A 17,303-nucleotide genomic window follows, 5' to 3' on the forward strand; every position below is an offset into this window, starting at 1 on the left:
CTGAGGGTGGTGGAACCTATGCCCCGCAGATAAGGGGAGGTTACTTACTGCATTAGTAATCTTACTTATTCGCTACACTTCACCATGCATGTGAAGTATCTCATAATGATTTCTAAAAAGAAACATCACTGTCCTTATAAATCAGCATCACCACGAATATCACCTCCTAGTACAACAACCATCTACACTCATTTCCTTGGTTTTGTCTGTCACAGTGTCTAGTTTATCCCCAGATTACTTTAGATGTCATCGATTACAGAAAAACTGCTACACAGAATAGATACTTTATAGCTGCATACGCTTATTCACCTAAGAAGTAAAGACCTCAAAGAGCATAAATGCAGTATAGCTTTACGTTATTTGGAATTTTAGAGAAACCATTCCTTTAGGAAGAAATTTTGAGACTGACTTCCTCTTTTCACTTTACCTCGAGCCTGTCTTGACTGACTTTCCTTGCTATCTGAGAGTGTGCCGATAAGAGTTAAAGGATTTATCATGAGACAATTACAACTAGCTAGTTTTAGGTTTGGGGGAGAAGCGAGGGCTGTACTCCTCTGACTTGCATTGCATTACCTTTAAAAATAACACAACAAAAATTCTCTTTTACAAATCTATTCAAATGCAACTTACATTTAGTTCAAAATTAAACATATTAAATTAACACAATCAGAGACGTTCTAAACCTAAACCAGGATTTTGATTTACTCGTTTAAAACTATCCTGGCCCATAAAGAATAAATAAATGACTTCAAATGCACTATCTGAAAATCCCAACACAGACAGAGAGGCAGCTCTTGACCAAATCAGACACTCACTATCAAATCAGGCACCATAAAATCTGCACCTAAAAAGGGACCATAACTGCAGCTCTGAACGCCATGAGGCAGAAAAAGAACCTTCCAGGCTACTTTCTGGGGTGAGGCCAGAAAATTAATGCCTGATATGTTGGACTAGTTGTAGCACCGACCAGTACTCAGGCTGGGTTTATTTGAGGACAGCCCTTTCCAAGGAGGTTTCTTACTCCTAGAATGTATAATAACTAAATAAATAAAGTTTTTATCATCTTACTACTCTATACTTGCCCAGCCCTGGGTCTCCCATCATTAATCAACCAACCCCACTGAGTCCACTGAAATCCTCTGCTCCTTGTTAAATTTCCCAAATCCTCAACTTTTTTTTCAAAAGTTGTCTCCCTGCTCTAAGTAAACCCAGGCTTTCCCAAAGGATAGAATTTCCCCGAACGCTCTCCAGTGAAGTCCACTAATCCCCCAGCATCACAGAGGGGCAGGGAGAAGTGTGGGCACCTCCAGGTTCCTCGATGCTGCTCCCATTTATTTATTTATTTTGCGGTACGCGAGCCTCCCACTGCTGTGGCCTCTCCCGTTGCGGAGCACAGGCTCCGGACGTGCAGGCTCAGCGGCCATGGCTCAGGGGCCCAGCCGCTCCGCGGCATGTGGGATCTTCCCGGACCGGGGCACGAATCCGCGTCCCCTGCATCGGCAGGCGGACTCTCAACCACTGTGCCACCAGGGAAGCCCGCTGCTCCTATTTAAAGCTCACACTCCTCTTCACTCTCCCTCCGCACAGCTGCCATCTAGGGGCTCCCCCGCCACTCCCGCCCACTGAAGAAGTCTTCAGCACCCGGCTGACAATAGATCTCTCCTTCAAATGCCACTCTTGCCATAATCCTAGGATTTCAATGTCCGACTTCCTTGACGTCCGTAATTCCAACGCCTGCATCCTCCGGTCCATTTTAGCTATCCAGTTTACAAGACCACATCACCCAGGACTCTCCTCCCAGGCCTGACACACCGTCACTCACATTAACTGCTGCTCTTGCATCTCAGAGTCCTCCACCTCCCTAACTTCTACATTTTCTCCCAACCTGTCCATCCATTCTGAATTCTCTTCCTTCTTCTCCAGGCTACATCCCTGGACTGATCATCCCAACTACTCCTTCACCTCCACCCTCAATTCACTTGCATCCCAGTAATTCTGCTGTATCTACCCAGCAAAACTCTAACCCTAGAGCAGTCCAGTAATTCCTCCCTGCTCCTCCACTGCTAAAGGGAAAAGAAAAAGTTAGAGAAGGGAGAAGGAAGCAGAGGGAAGAAAGTGGGAGAAAGGAGGAGGGAGAGGAGGAGGAGAGCGAAGAGGATGTTACGTCACCTTGTAGACAGCTGGGCTCTTTTATAGTCCACCATCACCTCCTTTCCCATTTCCCCCAAAGACCAGTCTAGACCTTCATGATCCTCTCAAGCTCATGCCACACTCTCAGCATCTCAGCTACTTCATCTGCAATTTCAACATAACATCCACCTGACCCCACTGGGCCACCAGAATCTCAGTCTCTTGCTTCTTAGCAGAATGGCTGGAGGTTAACACAACTTAAAATAGATCTACTGCCAGTTAAAACCAATACACTTCCCTCTGCCATCAAAAGGCAAGCAAAATACTTCTGTGAACATAGGTACACTCGTGTGTTTTTAGGTTCCAACAGGGATCAGGAAATAACATGTACAAATAAACTTGTGGGAAATGTAAACATGTAATTAAACCTTTCTAGAGGCTGTTTACAAGATTACGTTCAAGACTGAATTGTCTAACTATAAAGAACCCAGGATCCACTAATTTGCTATTTGTTTAGTAAACCCTTTCCCCAGTGAGAATAAAGATGTATACAACAATAAAAACATAGTTTTAAGAGGAAATCATCTAAATTAAGAGAACCATTCTGATAACTGTACTTGAGAAGCATCTATTTTCATAAAACTGTTTATATACCAACAACTAAAGATTCTTGTCACATCAACAAACATTAAATGAAGGCACATGATGCAAAACACCGTGTCAAACTTTTCAGGGGATACAAAGAAGTTTAAAAAAGAGACAGAGAGGGAAGGAGGGGTAGAGGGAGGGGTCCCTATCTGTAAGAGTCTTCTAGCTCTTGCAAGAAAGAATATGTGGTTAATAAAAATAATAATAGCAGAGCAGCTAACACTGACTGAATGTTTACTACGTGCCAGGTCCTGTTTAAAGTGTTTTACTTGTTTTAACTAATTTAAACCACAGAAGAACCCATGGGATAGGTACTATTGTTATCACCATTTATCAATAAAGAAATTAAGGCATGGAGAGGTTAGGTTACTTGTTCTACGTCATACAACTGGTTAAATAAAGCCAGATTTTGAATCCAGGGAATTTAACATAGAAGGCAAGTGCTTAGTCACCAATCACCATAACGTTCAGCCTGAAGATTTCTAACTACTCAGTAACTTAAAGCAGAGGTTTTCAAAGTATAGTCCGTGAAAACCTGGGGGTGCCTCCCAGCCCTTTTGAGAAGGCAAAACTATTTTCATAATAATACTACAACTTTATGTGCCTTTTCCACTGTGTTGACACATGCACTAAAGGTATAAAGGACAGGCAAAAGCGTTCGCTGCCTCTGGACAACAGCGTCAAACCGTACTAGCGGTCAGTGTATTCTTCAGTGTCAGCGCTCTCAGACAAAAAAGAAAAATAAGAAAGAACATTTTTAAAACACTGGCTCACTTAGGAATGTCCCTGGTGACATTTCATATGCTCAACCCTTGAGTATGTATCTTTGTACCATTCTGTGTGATGAAACAGGAAGGGGAGGCCCGGCTGCTGCGTCCTGGGTGTGATGCTGCTCCCAGGACAGCACTGGGTGCTCTGTGAGCTGCAAGCTGAATCAGGTACTTTTTTCACGGAACCCTATTCTTACTCGAGAGAAGAACTGACACACAAACTTGGTATTTGGCAGACATTTTCTTAAAAACAAATGAAATGAGTCATTTTAAGAGAATAAGGGGGCCTGATATCAAAAGCTTTGAGAACAGCTGACTCCAAGAAATGCTGGAGGAAACGAAACTGAAGTTCATTTAATGTGTCGTTTTCATTAAGTCTTACTATTTCTTCTCAGCCTACAAAATGAGTGAACTATTATTACACACCACTTTCTTACACTCACACATGAAAGTGTGATCACTTGAAAGTGTGAAATGACACATAGATTCCTTAGGAAGTTCTCACTCACCTTCATTTCGATAACAGTTTGCAGAGCTTTAGTTTTGGCAGAATCGGGGGCATTCTCAAATCTCCGATGCATCTCCTATACAAGAGAAGCAAAAAAGAGAGTAAGTGTCCTCCTTTTCACTCTCATTTTTTCAAGAGGAGAGTGGAGAGGCAAGGGAGTAGTAGTTACATGCAAAGATGACTACCCCGGCCTTGTAAGATACTCTGATCCACTTTCTGTCTTCCTGACCTTTCCCTGTGGACCAGGGAGCACACAGACTGCATTCAGGCTAAGGGGCACAGGAGGGTCCCCATCTCTGCACACCTGGTTATACACGGTAAGTCACACAGACCCCAGCCACCACAAGAGGTGAAGCTCCGGCACATCCCCATGTTGTGTGTCACTCTTCCACAGGACTCTGAGACATATTATCAGAACTCCAAACAATCCAAAAAGGGGATTAGAAATAGTCCCTTTTTAAAAGGAGAAATCAGGACTTCCCTGGTGGCGCAGTGGTTAGGAATCCGCCTGCCGATGCAGGGGACACGGGTTCGAGCCCTAGTCCGGGAAGATCCCACATGCCGCAGAGCAACTAAGCCCGTGTGCCACAACTACTGAGCCTGCGCTCTAGAGCCCATGAGCCACAACTACTGAAGCCCGTGCGCCTAGAGCCTGTGCTCCGCAACAAGAGAGGCCACCGCAATGAGAAGCCCGTGCACCGCAATGAAGAGTAGCCCCCACTCACCGTAACTGGAGAAAGCCCGTGCGCAGCAACAAAGACCCAACACAGCCAAAAATAAATAAATTTATTTAAAAAAAAAAAGAAAAAGGAGAAATCAAAGTAGCCACAGTCCACACTGCACAAAACAACTGAAAGCATTTGTGTTGACGACCTCCTTTGCATAGCATCCTCCCCCAGAGCAACAACCACCGGGCTACCTACGATGGAAATCTCTCTCTAGAGGGGCTACGATCAGAAAGAAAAAGAAGGTAAGACTGCTGAACAAGTTTCCTAAACAGTCTACCTGTAGCAAATAGCAGAAAAACATAGCTATTTTTTTTCAATCCAAATGTCAGTGCGTTCAGGATCAGAAAGGAAAGAAGGAGGTGGTAGAATATCACAGTTGGGGTCTTCAAGGATCCCCCTGAAGTTACCAGACCTCCTCAGGCTATCTTCTTGTCAGATTCTGTCGATGTCTCTGAGTCAGCCAGTACTTCCAGAGTACCCCGGTACAGCCCCTAGCGATGGCAGAGAATACAGATGGAGACTTCCCATCTGAACAGTGCTGGTGAAACTCTAGCCCTGCCCTTGCTCTGCCCATCTGACATGTATATAGATGTTTACTAGGTCACTCAAACATATTTCATTCAAAACAAAGCTCGTGATTTTCTCCTCTTTAACTAGCCCCTCCTCTGAAGGCCGATGAGTGTTGCCCATCTCCTTGAACGGCATTGCCCTGCCGGTGGTTCAAGCCAAACAGCAGTGTCTCCTTTCATTCCTCCCACACCTTCACTACCTACCACCTTCTAGAGCAGGTCCTAATTGTTCCAGCTTCAAAAGAGTTCTTGAATTTATCATTTCACTCCACTTCCAGTCTAGTTTAAGCCTAGATTACTACAACAGCCTCGAGTTAAGTTTCCTTTCATTTCCTCTGTCCATTTTAAAGAAAGCAGTGATGTACTCTAGATAAGGCATCAACAAATCACGGCAATAGTCTGTTTTCAATCCTTCAACGAGTTTCCTATTTACTTCTCACCCTCTACCAGGTCAACACAATCTGATCGTAACAGACAGAAGACTAGCCCTCCTGTCATAACTATGTTAAAATTAGACAAAAATGCATAAAGCAACTGTTTTCAGACACTGGAAAACAAGCAGCCCAGGACTATGATCCTTGAGAGAAGAGACACTAACAAGGTTATGGTCCGGAAGTGCTATCCAATATGTGACGCAGGGAGAGGAAGACCAAATGGAAAACAGCAGTCCCGCAGAGCTCAGAAGACAGATCAGTGGGTAAGAGTCCCAAAGACAGTAGAAATGTGCAGAGCAGAATGACACAGAGGAAGACGCTAGCCAGAAAAGCAGCAGTGTCTGATCTGACAGGGGTCCCCCAGAGTCTTTGACCAAATACTAAGCCTGCGTGTACAGGGAAAGACTCCACAGTGTTCAAGTACAACTACTGGGGACAGAACAACTACCAGAGAGCTACGAGTCGAGCAACTACCTGAACTCACATGGGGCTGGGAAGAATTCAAGCTCCAAAGAGCCAAAGTGGAGAGAACATCAGAGGCACTGAGCAGAGACACCAGGAAGGCCACATCTTAGGAGTAGAGACAGTCTAGCCCTGGAGGGGAGGCTACCTAGACTAGAGCCAACAGAGTGTAAAAGCAAGTCTCCTTAAGGATCGAGTTAATCCACAATTAACCCCTGCAAGATAAAACACTTCATTAAGACAGTAAAATGCAGAACACATTAATCCAGGACAAAATCTGAACACATTAGCTCAGGCCATAATCACCTCTCACCTGCATTAAAACAACAAATTCATCAGTTACCCCCCAGCCTCTAGTTTGCCCACACTGAATCTACTCCCTACACTGTAAACAGGTGACAAATTGGGCACACAGAGATTTAATACTATGTTTAATAAATGACTGCAAACTTTAAAATGTAACAAAAATAAAATGAATCCTGCTAATTGTAAATAATCATCACCTCTTAACGAAGTCCTCTATCCTACACTTCACATTTTTCACTTAATATTTCTGCATCTACTTGAAATACTAAAACTGCATTTCTTTGAAATATCTCACAGTTCAGACCCTGAACTAATTTCATCTGACGCCTTTCCCATTACCTACTTCCAGATTAGGGAAATTTCCAAATGCTTTACAGTGAAACTATTACAATTTCATTTTAAACTCTAGCAAGCATATCAGCAATATATAAGGAAAGAAATCCATTTGAATAAAAAAAAAATCCTCCTCTGCTAAGGAACTAGGGTGCACTTTAAATCATTCGCAGGCATAAAGTTTCCCGTTAAGATCTTGTAAAACCTATCAGTCATAACAGATTTCCGTGCAAAGGCCTGCGCATTAAAGCTCATTATGAACACATCCTGCGGTCAGTGGGCTGACCAACTCCCCTTTCCCAGAGAGCACATCGAGCCTCTGACTCCTGCACTGTTAATAAAGGCAGAGGACTCTGGGAATAAAAAAGAATGTACCATTCAGACAAATGTAAGAAGTCGAATGTGCTAGTGCTTGCTTTATTTCCCTCTTTTTAGCCTGAAAATTTGCACTGCACAGAAATTAAAGTAAAGTACAGGCAGAATTATCTGGATCTTGTTATACCGTCAACTGTGGTACACGGTAGAAAATGTGTTCAGTTCCTCTCACTGATTTGCTAAAGAATAATGACTAGAGAAAGAAAACAAACAAGTTAGGAACAAAATTTATCCGTTGTTCGTAGTTTCTTTCTTTTTAAAAGTAAGTCAACATTTACATACACAACTGAGAGGAAGGAGCATTTGTGACTGAAAAGTAGTACTTATGTCTGAAATTTCTTTCTTTCAAGTTTCAGGTTTTAGCCTCCAGCACACCCTTGGTTCAAGGGTAGACGTCCCTTCGGCAGATTTCAATCCTCCACACAAGTTCTGGCTTTACTGTACTCCACACGGAGAAGTGAAGAAGGAACCCTCTCTACTCTTCCTGTACCTCAACTCCGCCGTTGTAACACAGCACTGCACTTTGACCCTTTACCATCTCAAGTAGTGGCATGCTTCTGAGAAAACATATCTTCCTGTCAAAATGGAAATGAGGTACAAATGACACACCAAAAAAAAGATGAGGAAGGATAACCTGAATCAAGTTATGCGATGCAACTGTTCACACTTTCCAAAGTCACTAGGCAAGGGCAAACTAACTAGGGACCCTTTTTCTTTTTTAATTCTTCCTACTCTTTTGTCCAAGGTTTCTATTTTTTTTCTATATATGTTTATTTCTCTTTTTTTCCCTCTAACCTCCTCTGCTTTTACCTTACAACTGCCAAAGATACAGACAGGCATTCCTCAGACATGTTAGAGGCAGAATTCCTAGCCTAGAACCTAGTTAAAGAGTAGGGCTTTTAAACCTCAAACACTGCTGCAAATCTTATCATGAGAACACTTGTACTAAACAAGATTTGTTGACTGAAATATTATAGAGACAAAAATTAACATACGTGTAAATGTTTTAAAACAAATTAGTATTTTAATTTCTTTTTTTTTTTTTGGCCGTGTCGTGCATCATGCGGATCTTAGTTCCCCGACCAGGAATCGAACCCATGGCCCCTGCAATGGAAGCGCAGAGTCCGAACAACTGGACCGCTAGGGAATTCCCAACAAATTAGTATTTTATTCATCACAATAGGATCTACATTTCAAAAAAACAGGAGTACATATAGAACTGAAATATTTATTCAGCCTATAGACAATGCTTGGTATGCATATGGAGAGCCGATCCAAAAATTCCATAGCCAATTCAGGTAAGTTCTGCCAACAGACTGAGAACCAAACTTTGGTGTACCACAGAATCACCCGTAAAGCCTGTTAAAACTCCATACGCCTGGCCCCAGGCACTAAGCACGTCTTGACTGTAGCTCAGTATGTGTCCAATAGATGTCTTCACGCTTCTATCCATCAAAGGAAAGGCACTCCAGTAAACAATACAAAATCTAACAATAAGTCACGTAACAATGTAGTTTCAGTACAAACAGAAAATACAATGCTTAATTTAATTTTTGTTTCTCTTCTTTGGCTTTTATTTGGGGGAATTATTTACCTGCTAGCTACAGAATCATGTTCATAAACAAAATGGAAAACTAAATCACAAATGTTCCTGGATATGAATGCCATTTTAATGTTACTGTATTTCATCAAATCTAAGATGCCACTGATTGTAAGGCAAACCACTGTTTAATGTGCTGGAAAGAAAAGAAGGAAATGCCTCCAAATAAACCATGACCCAAGCGTCTATCATTCAGAATTTTTATTTTATACTGATTGCAAGACCCTTTTTTGCTTATTTAACCATAAAGTTTAATCATATATCATTCTGAACTGTTTTATAACTTTCTCCATAGCAATAACCGTTTGTTTCAATGCTGATTCACAGCATAATATTACTGAAGACATAATGAACAACAGCTAAAGTTAACATGAGAAATAGCAAAAACGCTCACAACATTGACTAAAATGAGCAGCTGTTAACTGCCTGTTTGTGAGTACACAGGCAAACAAATAGAGCAGGACTGCGGCCTTGATGACAGAGATTTTAAGATGCCATCAAGGACCAGACTTATTAACTCAATTTCATACTGTTGAGATGGGAAAAACTATGAGCCTTGGAATTGATGAAAACCCACTTTTTTAAAAGATGGACAATAATCCAATAATAATACAACCTATGGATATCCCAGCGTTGCCAGCTCTCAATTCTTTCTGCCTTTCTTGACACACTAGTGATAGAATGTACCATAGCCATTTCAAGTCACCACTCACCCAACCTACAGTTGTTAAGTTCTTTATTAGACTTCCTTGTTCACTCGTAATTCTCCCTCCCCCATTTATTCTCAACACAGCCAGAGTAAATTTTAAAAGCTATGCTAGATCACTCCCTTGATTAAACATTGGCACAGTTTTCTCTCGTACTTTGAATAAAATTGTTGCATTACCTGCAGGGATCCTGAAGGCAAGTGCTTTGTCTCCTAGAGGGCATGGATTGATTTTTGTTTTGTTCACTGCTACTGTATTTCCCTGTGCTCTGCACATGGGTTAGTGCCCAATAAATATCTGATGAATGGAATGAGTGACTCTGGCCCTGGCTACCTCTTCAACCTCTCATCTCATGCCTGTCTTTCCCTTAAATATGCTTTTGTCCTCTAGTCTCCTTACTGTCTCCTGAAAACTCCTTCTCATCAGGCCTTTGAAACTGTTAGCCTTCTTCATGAAATGATTTTACCCAAATGCTCAGCAAGACTGTTTCAACTTTCTTCAGGTCTCCCTTAAAGGGCACCTCCTCAAAGATGCTTACCCTGTTTATCCCCTCTCCCAACATAATTAGACTCAACTAATTTATTTCCTCTCATAATTATCAGTTTATTGTCTCTCACCAGATTTTTAAGTTCTAGGAGGGCACAGACCATGTGTTCTGACATGAAAAATGTATACCCAGCGTGTATCCCAAGGTCACATACATTCTAGAAGCTCAATGGATGTTTGTTGAGTAATGAGCAAAGAAAGGCCTCTAGCACCTTGTCACTCTGGAAACGAAACATCGAGCCACAATGTTACAAAGCTTTACTCCAAATTACCATTTTAGCTTCTGTTACCTGTATTTTCTAACATACACAAATTTAATTGTTTAAGGCTCTTGTTATGGCAATAAAAGATTCTTTCCTGTCTCAAGATTGTACTAAAACCTTTTTCTTACATTCTCTTCTAGTGTTGTTATTTTTTAAGAAGTAGCTCTTTATTTCATCTAGAACTTCATTTGATGTAACTATGTACTGTTTTCCAAAAAGATGGCGATTATTCCCAAACATGTATCATAGGCTTAAAACTATATTATTTCTGGGTTCTATTCTGTCTCATCAATCTAGCTATCTATTACTGTGCCAGTACCACACATTTTAATATCACTGGGCTTAAAACACATATATCATGAGCTGCTTAAACAAGTGTCCCCGCACTGTTCTTCTTGCAAAGAAACTGCAACAGCATTTGGGCACATGTCAAGAATATTCCTATTGGGATTACATTAAATTCACAGAGTTGGGGGAAAGCAGCATCTTTATATTAATGTTCCCATCTTCACTGTAATGAAAATTTAGCCCTATCCTTTCCATTACCGTTACTGATATTATTTATTTCATTTTCCTTATCTAACGGCACTGCCTAACACTTCCAGAATAATGTAAATACTGATGAACACAGCTGTCTTTGCCTCTCCCTAACTTTAATGGATGCGTCTTAGTGTACGTCAGAGTAAGCACAATTCTGGCTACTAGTTTAAAATATGTTTATAATACACATTTACTGAGTTGTTTTATTTAAATCATGCTATAAAAGTGTCATTCAATTCTTATTTTTAGTTCACTTGGTTTAGTTTTCCAAGTGTCTGTAACATTTTATCTAATGTCTTTGAGACAGCTATCAAACACTACAAGGTTGTCTTTTCCTTTCACCTATTACAAATCATAACTGTGAATGCCATATTGAGCCGTTCTGGATTGCTAGAATAAACTCCTTTGGGTCAGAATATTATCCTTTTATCATAATGCTGATTTTATCTGCCAATATCTTATTTATAACTTCTACATCTAAACTCATAAGCAAAACTGGTTTGGAGTTTTAGTTTGTTTTCTAACCTTCGTTAGGTTTTAGTATCCAGTGGTCACACTGGAGAAAAAAGAATTGGAAAAGCTATCCTTCTTTCTGTAAGCTCCAGGCTTAAACTTCTGTCCCTACATTTCAACTTATTCAACCAACATTTCTTGAGTACCCACTGTGCATTTGTTAGACACTGACAAGATAAAATTTCATATATATATATATATCTCTATATATATATATCTCCACATCCTTGGTGCAAAAAATTAAGTGAACAATGAAGAAACACACATGGAAGTAGACTATAATATTACTGGCTCATCTACATATATGTATAGAGCTGCACAAGGAAGAATTCACAGAAGAACTGAAATTTGAGCTAAGTCTTGAAGGCAAGTAGGAGAAAAAGAAAGGAGAACCAGCATTCTAAACATGTGTTCCTGAAGCGATCACTTCTACTTGCTCTTAAATAATTTTAATCCATAGGACTGTGTTTCCTGTAACATGATGCTACATTACTAATAGCAACTGGAATTGTGTATTGATACAACTGACAAGGCCTATATTTCTTTCCACATTATGTTCAGAAGTGGTGGGACTTAATATTTGTAGAGCTTGTTACTTCAAAATTAGTCTTAAATTCATTTTTTTTCCTACTACTTGTTCAAATTCACCATATTTCTGGTTGTTCTCTGCCAGAATAACACTGTGGCTTTTCATAATCCTTAACTATTCACTATTTATTAACTCTAAAACTCAAAAATAAATGGGCAGAAGTTGAAATATTCAGAACAGAAGGAGTAAAAACATAACATTCAAAGTTCATCACGATGCTGGTAGGGTTTTCCTGCTGCATGCTGTTTGATTTGAGATGATCACACCTTCTCTAACAATGTTCTATGGCCTGGCTCCAGGTTACCTCATTAAAATATAAACTCTTTAAAGTAAACTGAAAGAAACTCAGGATAGTGCCTACAACACAGTAGTTGTTGATAGAAATTTTTCTAAAACAAAACAGTCCAGTAATTTGAAGATTGTAACACACATAGCTGCAGATTAACCATAAAAATACAGTATATGCTTCTGGGAGGATAAACGGGTCCAATCCTTCTGGGAGACAAGACTGATATTCAGAGTTTTGAAAACGTACACACCCTGAGCAGACTCATTTCTGGAAATTCATGCTAAAGAAAAAAATTAATGTACAGGGATATATGGCTACTAGGGATATTCACTGCAGCACAGTTTTATAATAATGAAAAATTAACAGTAGTCTAAATTTTCAACAGTAAGAAATATAAATAAATGCAACAGAACATTATAAATTCAATTGAAATTACAAAACTCTACATGTACTGACAAAGAAAGAAAGATGGTCAAGACAAATTATTAAGAAAAGCGGGTAACATTACATTATGCATCTCTGCACTACCTAATACAGTAGCCACTACCTACACAGAGGTACTTAAATTTAAATTTGATTAATTAAATTTAATTTTAAATTAGTTATATTTAAATAAAATTTAAAATTCAGTTCCTCCGTCACACTAACCACATTTCCACTACTCAACAGTCACACGTAGCCAGTGGCTACCACACTGCACAGAGCAGATACAGACCGCTTCCACCATCGGGGAAGTTGCTGCTTTGCTGCTTTTAACTGCCTTCCTCACACTTCATTTAAAAAGGGATTATTCAGACTGGCACTAAAATAGTTCTGAGATTTTTTTTCCCCCTATCCAAATGTGAAAATTATCTGAAGACTCTGACCTCATATAGGGAAGTAGAGCTGTCATTTTTTTTTTAATTCAATGTAAGATGAATTCTTCACTTAAGCTTTCTTAAAGTGAAGCATTACATAGAAAAGTGAAAAATTATCAGTAGTCACAGTGGTCAGCTGAAGTCTGAGGTTCCTCTCTAAAAATAAGTGACAGCACACCTCTGTATCATTCCCTCTAGCTGTGCCTCCAGGGCAGCAAATATATTTTTTTTTAATTTTATTTATTTATTTTTGGCTGCATTGGGTCTTCGTTGCTACACGCGGGCTTTCTCTAGTTGCGGCGAGCGGGGACTATTCGTCATTGCGGTGCGCGGGTCTCTCATTGTGGTGGCCTCTCTTGTTGCGGAGCACGGGCTCCAGGCACATGGGCTCAGTAGCTGTGTCTCGAGGGCTCTAGAGCGCAGGCTCAGCACTTGTGGTGCACAGGTTCAGTTGCTCCGCGGCATGTGGGATCTTCCCGGACCAGGCCTCGAACCCATGTCCCCTGCATTGGCAGGCGGATTCTTAACCGCTATGCCACCAGGGAAGCCCAGCAAATAATTTCTATCACGTATCTTTTACAGCAAGACAACAGTTTCCATGGAAACCACAGGGCAAACATCCATTACTGCTGCCTAGGACTTCATAAGCACGCCGAAAATGAGGGAATCGCTTACTTTCAATTATTAATATTTTAAAATTGAGCAGTAGTTAGCTACTCTAATTCTGGTTTTGTTGTGTGTGTCTCTATGAACAAATCAAGAGATGAAAAACAAGTCAAGAAAATTCTGTGCCCCTCTAGCAACAAAATGAGTCTACAGAAATCAGGAGGGGGAAAAAAGAAACCAAGAAAGGTATTAAGCCAGTATACATGCCAGCCAATGTCATCTCATACAAGACAGCAAATCAGAACAGAAATCAGTGCAGAATTTAGGTAAGAAAGAAGAAATTCCCTTGCACTAGTTCAGGAGAGCATATAAATTTATCTAGGTCAAAATGCTGACTAATGAGGAAAAAAAGACAGTCGTAACAACTGAGAAAGTGGCCACTCACCTCTCTCAACAGAGCGTTCTCTTTTTCCTTCTGCTCCAAAAGGCTTTCGAGGTGGTGGACGTGCATCTCTGCCTCTGCCAGTCTCCTTGTTCTCTCATGGTCCTCCTCAGTAGCCTTAGCAGAAAGCCCCTTGCTCTGCAACATCTCCAGAAGCTTCTTGATGGATTCGTCCCGAGCGTTCAGGGTTTGCTTCTGAGTCTCTATCCGCAGCTCCATCTCCTCCAGAGTCTTTCGAAGGAGGAACAGCTCCTTGGCCTGCCGCTCGTGCTCAGTGTGCAGCCTCTGAAAGTTCTCCTCCGTCAGCTCTGTCACACAAGGCTCACCAGTCCTACTGTTACTATCCTGTTGAAACAGCTGGTTCAGGTCCCTCTGGATCCGCAGTTCATCCTGGAGAGCCTGGATTGTCATTTGCATGTGCTGGTATAAAGACAAAAAGGAAAACCCAAATGAGCTTTCCTCCTCAAGTAGCAGAAACAAAGCAGATTACGGGGAGTGAGAAAGCAGCTACCACAGCTCTCAGAACCCTGCGTTTAGCAAATGAGGACTCACATTATTCTGTTTTACACTGTCTTTAAAAATGATTGAGATAATCTGTAAAATGCCAGTAATTTAACTTGCGTTTATTACCAACAGGAAACAAGGTAAGTCTGGCAGCTCCTCACTTTGCTTGACTAAATAAAGACACTGTTCAAAATTAACAGAAGGTATTACATGGAACTGAAGGGGAGGAGAGGGAAAATCTATAGGAATACGGACACATCATACAAAAAATTTCACCAAAAAACAAAGGATGTCAAAATACAAAATGACTTTTAAGTGTTTTACAATTAAGTCAGCACATTCAATAATAAACATATGAGTGCATGCCAGAACGTGCTTTGCACTCCTTATGTGTTAATTCATTTAATCCTCACTATAACACGTGTACTATTAATCGAATTTCATTGATGATGACACCATGCATGCAGAGACTTATATAACTCACCCCAAGATCACACAGTAAGTAACAGAGCTGGCATTCGAATTAAAGCAATTCTCGCAGCCCACTGAAGCTAGTACCCAAAGGTAATAAGATAACTTGAAGCTTTAAAAACAAAAAACAAAACACAAAAAACTGAGGCTGTGTGAGTTATTTATACAGGAGACAACAATATAAGTGAGTAATTTGAGTAACTAAATGAAAATGTTAGTGCAGATAAGCTAGTAAAATGTTTCAGAGGGTATATCTTTAGCCTGTATCCCTAACGAAGGTATACGAACCTTTAATTTGAATGGATAAATTCTAGAACATTATACAAAGAACCTAAAAGGAAGTTACATCAAGAATCATGTTTTTAGAAATGAAGAAGCAACAACAGAAAATCACTCTTTGTATTCAAGGTATTCAAGGTCTGGCAGTGTGCCACAGTGGAAGGAAACTAACCCACAGTCAGAAGACAGGAGTTTTAGTTCCAGCTCTCACACTAAAGAGCAACCTAATTTGGAACACATTGCCTTCTTTCTGGGTTTCAGATTCCTCATATTTAAAATGAGGATATAAATGCCTGCACCATCTTTTCAAAGAGCTAATAATATCATTGAAATCTTTGTGGCATATATGTTAAAACATACATTGTTTAAAACTTTTGGCAAACTGCAAAACAGCAGTAAGTATCTCAAGGAAACGATCTGGCAAGTGTACAAAGATGCTCATTGTTGTTTATACCAGTGACAAAATTAGAAACAACCTAAATGGATATTAATAGGTGATGAGTTAAGTAAATGAGAAATGTCCACCCAGTTTAATACTATGCATCAATTTTTTTAAATTTATATTTACTGATTAAAAACTACAGTTACAACATATTAAGTGTAAAAAAGCAGATATATAATAGCAAGTATAGGATGATCGCGATTCTACTTTTTAAAAAGTATATACATGTAGACCCAACACAGCCAAAAATAAAATAAATTAATTTTAAAAAAAGTATATACATGCAGAGAAAAGTCTAAAAGGATGCAAACAATTACCAGTGTCTGGGTATGGGTAGATTTTACATTTTTCTTCATACTTTTTTCTACTATCTAAATCCCCTTCAGTAAGCAAGTAATCAATAAACAGAGACATTTTTACCTTTAAAAATAAGAGAAAAGACTTCAGAGATGCCTGCTTGGCTGTGTTCAATTTGCTACCACTTTGGTTAAAAGGGAGGGAACAATAAATATTTACTATTTACTATAAATAAAAAATATCATAAGAAATAAAAATACTTCTGTAATGTTACACAAGAAATAATTAATTTGGGGGAACGGAGGAAGGCAAGAAAGGAGGAAGGGAGGAACGGACTGGAATCACTGAGGGACAACATGTAAGAAAACTTTATTCTATTCCACATAAAAAATTTTTTTAACTGAGGTGTAACTGACATTGAAAATTTTTTTTTTTTTTTTTTGCGGTACGCGGGCCTCTCACTGCTGTGGCCTCTCCCGTTGAGGAGCACAGGTTCCAGACGCGCAGGCTCAGCGGCCATGGCTCATGGGCCCAGCCGCTCCACGGCATATGGGATCTTCCCAGACCGGGACACGAACCCGTGTCCCCTGCATCGGCAGGCAGACTCTCAACCACTGCGCCACCAGGGAAGCCCGACATTGAAAATTTTTTAATGATAGCTTTCTTGAGACATAGTTCACATACACCATAAAGTTTGCCGGTTTAAAGTGTGTAAGTCAGCAGTTTTCAGCATATTAAAAGTTATGCAAAAAGAAAGATTGAAATAAACTCATGTGTAAATGTTCAAAAAAATAAAAAAAGTCATGCATCGATCACTGCTATCTAATTCTAGAACACTGCCATCACCCCTTAAGAGAAATCCCATATACATCTGCAGTCACTTCCCAGCCACTTCCCACCTTTCTCTCCTCCTAACCCTCCTCTTGAATTTGAACTAAATGTATGTACTACCCACTCAAAAATTAAATTTTAAAAAATGCCTAATGATATTTTTCAGCCTCAAAAAGGAAGGAAATGCTGACACACGCTGCAACATGGATGGACACTATGCCAAATGAAATAAGCCCGTCACAAAAGACAAATATTACACGAGTC

The 17,303-nt window shown here is 40.1% G+C and overlaps 1 protein-coding gene across 6 annotated transcripts in view; it reads right to left on the bottom strand.

Moving 5' to 3' along the window:
* The window catches only part of ERC1 (ELKS/RAB6-interacting/CAST family member 1), a 348,818-nt gene that overhangs the window by 292,974 nt on the left and 38,541 nt on the right, over positions 1 to 17,303 (bottom strand). For all 6 annotated transcript variants that reach the window (XR_003001538.1, XR_003001537.1, XM_024733026.1 and 3 more), the window contains exons 2-3: positions 14,219 to 14,635; positions 4,058 to 4,132 (exon numbers count right to left, since the gene is read on the bottom strand). Coding sequence is in view for 4 of the 6 variants with exons in the window: in XM_024733026.1 (XP_024588794.1) it covers positions 4,058 to 4,132; positions 14,219 to 14,635 (492 nt within the window). In the remaining 2 variants the exon portion in view is untranslated. The remainder of the gene's footprint in view (positions 1 to 4,057; positions 4,133 to 14,218; positions 14,636 to 17,303) is intronic.

Source organism: Neophocaena asiaeorientalis, unplaced genomic scaffold (assembly GCF_003031525.2).
Source record: "Neophocaena asiaeorientalis asiaeorientalis breed wild unplaced genomic scaffold, Neophocaena_asiaeorientalis_V1.1 scaffold150, whole genome shotgun sequence".
NCBI classification, from domain to species: Eukaryota; Metazoa; Chordata; class Mammalia; order Artiodactyla; family Phocoenidae; genus Neophocaena; species Neophocaena asiaeorientalis.